The sequence below is a fragment of the Olea europaea genome, chromosome 19 (assembly GCF_002742605.1).
Source record: "Olea europaea var. sylvestris chromosome 19, O_europaea_v1, whole genome shotgun sequence".
NCBI lineage: Eukaryota > Viridiplantae > Streptophyta > Magnoliopsida > Lamiales > Oleaceae > Olea > Olea europaea.
Genome location: NC_036255.1, coordinates 2,944,288 through 2,951,699, shown reverse-complemented (window position 1 = coordinate 2,951,699; position 7,412 = coordinate 2,944,288). Strand labels below are relative to the sequence as shown.

The window sequence follows — 7,412 nt, the reverse complement described above, 5'->3', positions numbered from 1 at the left end:
CAAAAAAGCTAGAAAATAGTCGAAAAACAACTGGCAATCCACTGTTTAACAAAACAGTGGACTGGACCGCTGGCTGTTAACAGTCAATAGTTGATTGTTCTCACTTATCAATCGTGTCCGACTGCATTTTCGTATATGCAACTTAATTTTTTTCTTGGTAAATGCTTAAAAAAATTATAGATCTATTAAAAAAAGTTATCTACATTAACATTATATGTTGAAATAAAATTTATCAATTAAAACGTACAATAATTTAACAAAAATAAAATTAAATGTGCTTATTTATACTTATCGATCTGACGAGATTGATATAAAAATTTTTCGACTATCGTGTTCAATAATTTTTTTAATTTTCGAGGTTGAAACAGATGATAAATGAGAGTATTTTTATCTGTATTGGAGTAGACAGATAAAAAAAGATGACTGATTTTGATGTTTTAAGTGGATAGTGTTTGATTTTTAATCGTTTACTAAAAAGATAGTAATGTCTTTTACACAAAAATATCTTTTATAATTGTATAATATACTTAAAAGTATTTTTGTCTTTTATCACTCAATAAGTACTCGTGATAATATTAACAAATAAAGAAGTCAAATTAAAATTTTGCCCTTGTTTAAGTCTCATTCTTTTGAAAAAATACATTTTTCAATAATGTTTTGATATTATTTCAATTACACATTTTTTAATAAAATAATATTATATATAAATTTAAAATTTATTTTTTTATTTTTTAACCATACATTTTCAATCAATATACTAGTTAAAAATTCTTTCTATCCCAAAAAATGGGAGTCTTGTTAATTCCAGCCCATTTATAAAAGTATCCCGCGAGCAACCCTGTTAAACCCTAAGAATATACTCTTTTTCCTCTCCGATTTCACTAAACCTAGGTATACACAATTTTTCCTCTCCAATTTCACACCAATGGGGAAGGTAAAGGGAAAACATCGTTTGGACAAGTACTACCACTTGGCCAAAGAGCATGGCTACAGATCTAGAGCCGCATGGAAGCTGGTTCAACTTGATTCCAAGTTCGGCTTTCTCCGCTCGGCTAATTCCGTGCTCGACCTCTGCGCCGCGCCGGGTGGATGGATGCAAGTGGCCGTCGAGAAGATGCCTGTCGGAAGTTTAGTAATCGGTGTCGACCTCGACCCGATTCGACCCATTCGCGGCGCTCTCTCCGTACAGGAGGATATTACCCAGCCTAAGTGTAGGGCGGTGGTTAAGAAACTCATGGCAGAGAATGGATGCAGGGCTTTCGACTTGGTGCTACACGACGGCTCGCCTAATGTTGGGGGTGCGTGGGCTAGGGAGGCTACCAGTCAGAATGCTCTGGTGATTGACTCGGTTAAGCTTGCTACGGAGCTTCTGGCTCCCAAAGGAACTTTTATCACCAAGGTACACGTTATATCTATATTTTTAAATATCTATTAACTGTATATAATTACTTGACTTGATTTTTTATTAGCAAAATTAACATGCTCTGATGCGGCATAATGTCGAATTCTAACATAACTAAGAAAATTTAATTATGCATATGACACAATAACAGTCACAAGTATTCTGTACTAGAAATGTGATACTTGGAAATAGGTTGATATTATTCAAGCAATTTGCAAATGCTGAAGTTGAAGAAATTTGATTTTAGTGGCTTTTAAACTTTATCCTGTGCACCAAAAATGGGGATGGTACTCTAATCACTAATAAACAAGTGGCTTTCATTGCATTATATGTACATAATTGTTAATATTTTTAGGTTCAGCGCCCTTTTTCTTCTAATAAATTTTGGGTGCCTACGCAGAACTTCATATGATTCCATTTCATTCTATTTACATAATTGCTTATAATTTTGGGTTCAGTGTCATTTTCCACGAGTAAATTTTGTGTGCCTAGGCAGAACTACACATGAATTTATTTTTCATGATCATTTAGTACCATTTTGGTTCCTTGAATGGTTTCAAGACAAAAAGTTCTGATGTTATGGTATACTATAATGTATTGGTAACTTGATGCTTTATTGCTATTCACAGTTTGTAATGGTATACTATAATGCATCTTGCCTGATATGTTTTGTACTCCATTTAGCATCAGTCAGTAGTGTATTAACCTTATATTGGGGATATAATGATTGAATGATGTTATGTCTATTGTTGTCCTGTAGGTCTTCAGATCCCAAGATTATACCGCTGTCCTTTTCTGTCTTAGACAGGTAATATTCTTTCCAATGAAAGTGACCAAGAATTTCTGTCTAATGTAAGTCCTTTTCTCACCTGTGAATGTTCTGTACAGTTCTTCGAGAAGGTTGAAGTGGATAAACCACAAGCTAGTCGTTCAGCATCAGCTGAAATTTATATTGTGGGTTTCAAGTATAAGGCACCGGCTAAAATCGATCCGCAACTTCTTGATATAAAGCATCTCTTCCTAGGAGGTAAAGAGCCTCCAAAGGTAATCCAATCACTCCCACCTTATCTGCATTTTATCTTTCTACTTCGTGTTGTAATTGAGATAATTATCTGTATGGATTTGACATATTCAGGTGGTGGATGTACTAAGAGGAACAAAGCAAAAGCGACACCGTGATGGGTATAATTTCTTCTCACTAATACATGGAATGTGCGACTCTCATCCAAAATCATTTGTGGAAAAGCAATGTTGTGTGATTGCCATATAAGTGAATGGCTGGGAGCCAGTTTTATATTTATGCTTGAGTATGCACGTTCTTTTTTCACACATTGAAGAACTGGCAAGGTGATCATGACCTGTAATGTTAGGACTGCAGAGACAATTTTACTATTGTTGTCTTTTCCAATTTCATCCCCTTCCTAGTTTTATCGACGTCATAATCGAATACCTAGCACCAATAATTCTAATCTTGGATGTGTTTGTTAAGCTTATCTGCTGCTAAATCAAACAGATAATACCCAGTACAGATCCGTCATTAAAGCCTTCCACTTTCACTACATCTCAAGACTGCGCCATTGCATGTCCTTAATGATATGGATAATTCCTTTTGTCTAAAGCACCCACCATTATACTTCCCTGGCACTCTATGGTCTCTCTAAATCAATAAAACCCATGCGCAATCTTTTTCCTCTTCATTGTACTTTTTCACATAACTCTGAAGTAGGTTCATATATAATACACACCTAGGTTTAATTATTGTATTGATTAGGTTCCCTTTGCAGGTACGAAGATGGAGACACAACATTGCGGAAGGTCTGCTCTGCAGCAGACTTTGTTTGGTCTGGGTCTCCTCTTGAGATCCTTGGTTCAGTTACTTCTATAACATTTGAAGATCCTGCATGTTTGCTAATCAAGGATCATACCTTGACAACTGAAGAGGTGTGGTTATACTCTTTTCTTTTTCATTTTTTAGTTCATACGCGAGCGAAGTCATAATCATCGTTGTTGTTAGTAAACATAGATGATTTGCCAGCTTCACTATCTTGTTCTCTGACCAATTAAACCGTGTTTTCCTTCAATTGTGGGACAGGTTATATCTCTATGTGACGATCTTCGTGTTTTGGGGAAGCAAGACTTCAAGCATCTCTTGAAGTAAGCTTGTGCCTATTGTAACATACAATGAACCATGCACGGATAACTGTTTCCCATATTTGGTGATTCCGTGTTTCTCTCGATTGATTTCGTGCCTTCGATGTTTGTGTTGTGGTAGATGGCGTATGCAAATAAGGAAGGTGCTGTCTCCTACAGAGAAGGCTACTTCTGCTACGACGGCTGTGAAACGGGAGGGCAAGGAAGATGAAGATGAAAGGATACTTAATGAAATGGAGGAGCTGACGAATGCCATGGAGCAGAAGAAGAAAAGGGCAAAAAAACTTCTGGCAAAGAGACAAGCCAAGGTAATTGCCCATGTTCATGAATCCCATTCTGCTTTATTGGGTTCTTTTCTTAAGATACATATTCAACAGATAAGATTAAGCTAACATGGATTAGTTTGAGCTATTGTCTCCATTCTTGAAGTTATTGTCAGTTAACATTTAATTAAGAAGGCAGGTAAATCAGTTGATGATACTACAATGCTTTTTTTTTTTTATCTGATTTTGTATCGAGTGATGGGGAATGGCCATCATACTTGTTTTATCACTGTAGGCTTTCCACCATGCTAGATTCTTTGCAGGTTAAGAGGGCATAGCATAGTGAAAGCTGGGTGCTACTGAAATATAGTCAATGTTGTGTGGAACAAAGCTTCTAAACTTTAGATGTAATAGCTGATCTAGTATAATTTTGCAACTAATAATATGAGACTTGGAAATGTGTACTAAGGCTGGGATTTTAACCAACATGTTGGATAAGAATCACGGGGTTTTTGAGACTTGGGGTCTCTTCCTAGATTAGCTTTATTGTAAAACTTTTACCTATAAAAAAAAAAGAAAAGAAGCTTTATTGTAAAACTTTACATTCTCAATGCATTATTTAATACTTTTTAAGTCTGAGTTGGTTGTTGGATGATATCGGATGGTTACATTGTCTCCTAGCATTTTACCCATCAGGCTTTGATGAATTTTTCTATGGTTCAATTCCCATCTCCTTTGAACATTTCTTCCTATGCTATATACCAAACTTGTTCCTAATTCTTGTTAGGTTGTCCTGTCTATCATCGCCCCATCTTTTCCTCGGGGGTGGTTGTTGCACTTGCATGTAATCTCAGTTTTTGCTTTCGATACTCTTTCAAGACGTGACTAATCCTCATTTTACTTGTATAAGTGCAATATATCCTGCTTTGTCTAAAAAATCCTTTCATATTTTCTACAGGAGAAAGCTAGGAAAGCATTAGGCAAGCAAATAGACGCAACAGAGGATGGCTATACTGATCATGAATTGTTCTCTCTAACTTCTATCAAGGTATATTTCTCCTTCATTTATTATCACATTACCATTTTGAAAGATCAGTCATTTCTAGCCTATATTTATTGGCCTGTGTTTCTGTTCTGGTATGAAGTCTTGTGGTTTTCTTCTTACTCTTGGGACATTTTATAACTGTTACCTTTCATGTAAGAAATCAAATGGAAACCCTGGTTTTATTTTCTTAATTTATGTTTACGTTTTACTAAATTTTGCTTAAGTAGTGATGTTGAGAGTTCTCCCCTTTTCAATAACTTTGCCTTGTCACTTATATAGAGTGATGGAAATTCTTCTAATCCATATTGGATTTGGTTCTCTTTTAAATATAGGAATGTCATTTTGTATATTGTGTGGGCACCGAATTATGTACTTTTTGTCAGTTTTACACGAAACCTAGTATTTGCTTGGTCTACTCTTGTTATATTATTATCTCTGGAATGCTTTCATTCAGGGGAAGAAAGAACTTGTGGCTGTCGATAATCATGAATATGATGGTGAAAATGATGAAATTGGAAGTAGTGACAGCGAAGGAGGCCACGAGGAAGCACAAGGGGACGCATCTAGTGATGCAGACACTGATGAAGAACACCAGAGGTAGTTGTTTCCTCATAACTTGGATGTAAGCTTTTAAAGTGTGGTCTCTGTTCTGGATGCTTTTATAAGCTAACAGTATTCTGCTTTCAGGTATGGCGAGCAACTGCAGGAGTTACTTGACGAAGCCTACGAAAGATTTGTGGCTAAAAAGGAAGGAAATACGAAGCAGAGAAAGCGTACAAAGCAATCCTACTCAGAGGGCGATCAACTCTTGGAGGAGGTAAGCTACGGCTTTCTCCTCTCCCATCAAATATTCACTAAAAAAGAATGGATGAGCTCATTTTTGTTTTCAGAAAATGCACTTCCTGGCTAAATAGGTATATTTCTCTATGACTTGGACAGGGCAACGATGACAATAACATGGTTCATTCTGATCGAGACTCTGATAATGATGGAGATCGTGAGGTGAATCCGCTTGTGGTACCACTCTTAGAGAATACACCGAGTCAGGAGGAGATTGCAGCGAAATGGTTTAGTCAAGATGTCTTCATGGATGCCGATGAAAGAGAGGAGTTGGAGAATGATGATAGCGAAGATGAAATGCAGATGGATATGCCTGTTGAACATCCCACAATTCAGGAGAAGACAATTGAAGATTCACCAGCAAAACTCAAGGGTTCAAGAAAGACGAGTAAATTACCGACAGTAAAAGTTTCCAAGGTGGATGATGATTTTGAGATAGTTCCTGCTCCGCATACAGATTCTAGTGATTCTTCATCAGACGACTCAGATGAAGATGACATTGGTTCAAAAGCAGAGATATTGGCTTGTGCAAAAAAGATGCTGACGAAAAAGCAGAGGGAACAGATTCTTGATGATGCGTACAACAAATATATGTTCCATGATGAGGGATTACCGAAGTGGTTTGTGGATGAGGAGAAGAAGCATTACCAGCCAATCAAGCCTGTGACGAAAGAGGAGATTGCTGCAATGAGAGCACAATTCAAAGAAATTGATGCTCGGCCTGCTAAGAAGGTTGCACAAGCCAAAGCTAGAAAGAAACGAGCTGCACATAGGCAGCTAGAAAAGGTACGCAAGAAGGCGAACTCTATATCAGATCAGACAGAAATATCCGATCGTTCGAAGAGGAAAATGATCGAACAGCTTTATCAGAAGGCAACACCTAAGAAACCTAAGAAGGAATATGTGGTAGCAAAGAAGGGTGTCCAAGTCAAGGCTGGCAAGGGGAAAGTTCTTGTTGATAGACGAATGAAAAAAGATGCCAGGAAGCAGGGAATGAACAAGCGGAGGAAAGAAACAAAGGGAAAGCAGAAAGGTAAAGGATCGGCAAAGGGACCTGGAAAGGGGAAGGAAAAGGAAAAGGGTAAGGGGAAAGGGGGAAGTAAAATGAAGTAGAGGGAAATGCATGTTTGAATGTGATGGAGGGTTGTTCAGTAGCCAAAGGGTTGGAGAGACTTATAACAGGGCCTCCCGCGAAGGCTGTGTAGGAAGGAGACGACGACCAGAACTGATTTGAGTTAAGACTACGCTTGCCTTTGCTATTATTTATTTTTAATAATTCTGTTGGTGGAGAGGTTTTGCTTTTATTACTATACTTTTGTTTTCTCGCCAAGGTATTGATGTTGCAACAGTTTTGCTCGACTGATATCCATTCTGTACAATAAGTTGTGTTTTTCAATAATCCATGAAAACCAACCTTAGAGACGTACAAAATGTAGGCTCGATGCTACCCTCTTTTAGCATGCTGGTTCACAATATGACCTATTTCAAGTAATGGATAAATGAATTTGATTTATGGTGGAAGAATTTATTAACGATTTAATTTATAAATAGATAAAAATAATTAATAGATAAATGAATAATACTTGTGAGTATATTGGAATGTGTGCTTAAAAATAAATTTTGATAATTTATAAATTATTTATAAAAATTTTCCCATGAAGGCTTACGAATGGCATAGACATGAGAATTTTTTGCATACAAAAATTAATGG

General features: G+C 36.8%; 1 protein-coding gene across 1 annotated transcript; it reads left to right on the top strand.

Annotated features, from left to right (window-relative positions):
* Positions 1 to 837: 837 nt before the first annotated feature.
* Positions 838 to 7,100, top strand: LOC111368504 (adoMet-dependent rRNA methyltransferase spb1-like). The gene is made up of 11 exons (XM_022989771.1): positions 838 to 1,399; positions 2,163 to 2,210; positions 2,291 to 2,446; positions 2,538 to 2,584; positions 3,187 to 3,343; positions 3,495 to 3,556; positions 3,675 to 3,861; positions 4,775 to 4,864; positions 5,316 to 5,458; positions 5,549 to 5,678; positions 5,801 to 7,100. The coding sequence occupies exons 1-11, from the start codon at positions 926 to 928 to the stop codon at positions 6,812 to 6,814; spliced, it is 2,508 nt and encodes an 835-aa protein (XP_022845539.1). The 5' UTR covers positions 838 to 925; the 3' UTR covers positions 6,815 to 7,100.
* Positions 7,101 to 7,412: the final 312 nt, after the last annotated feature.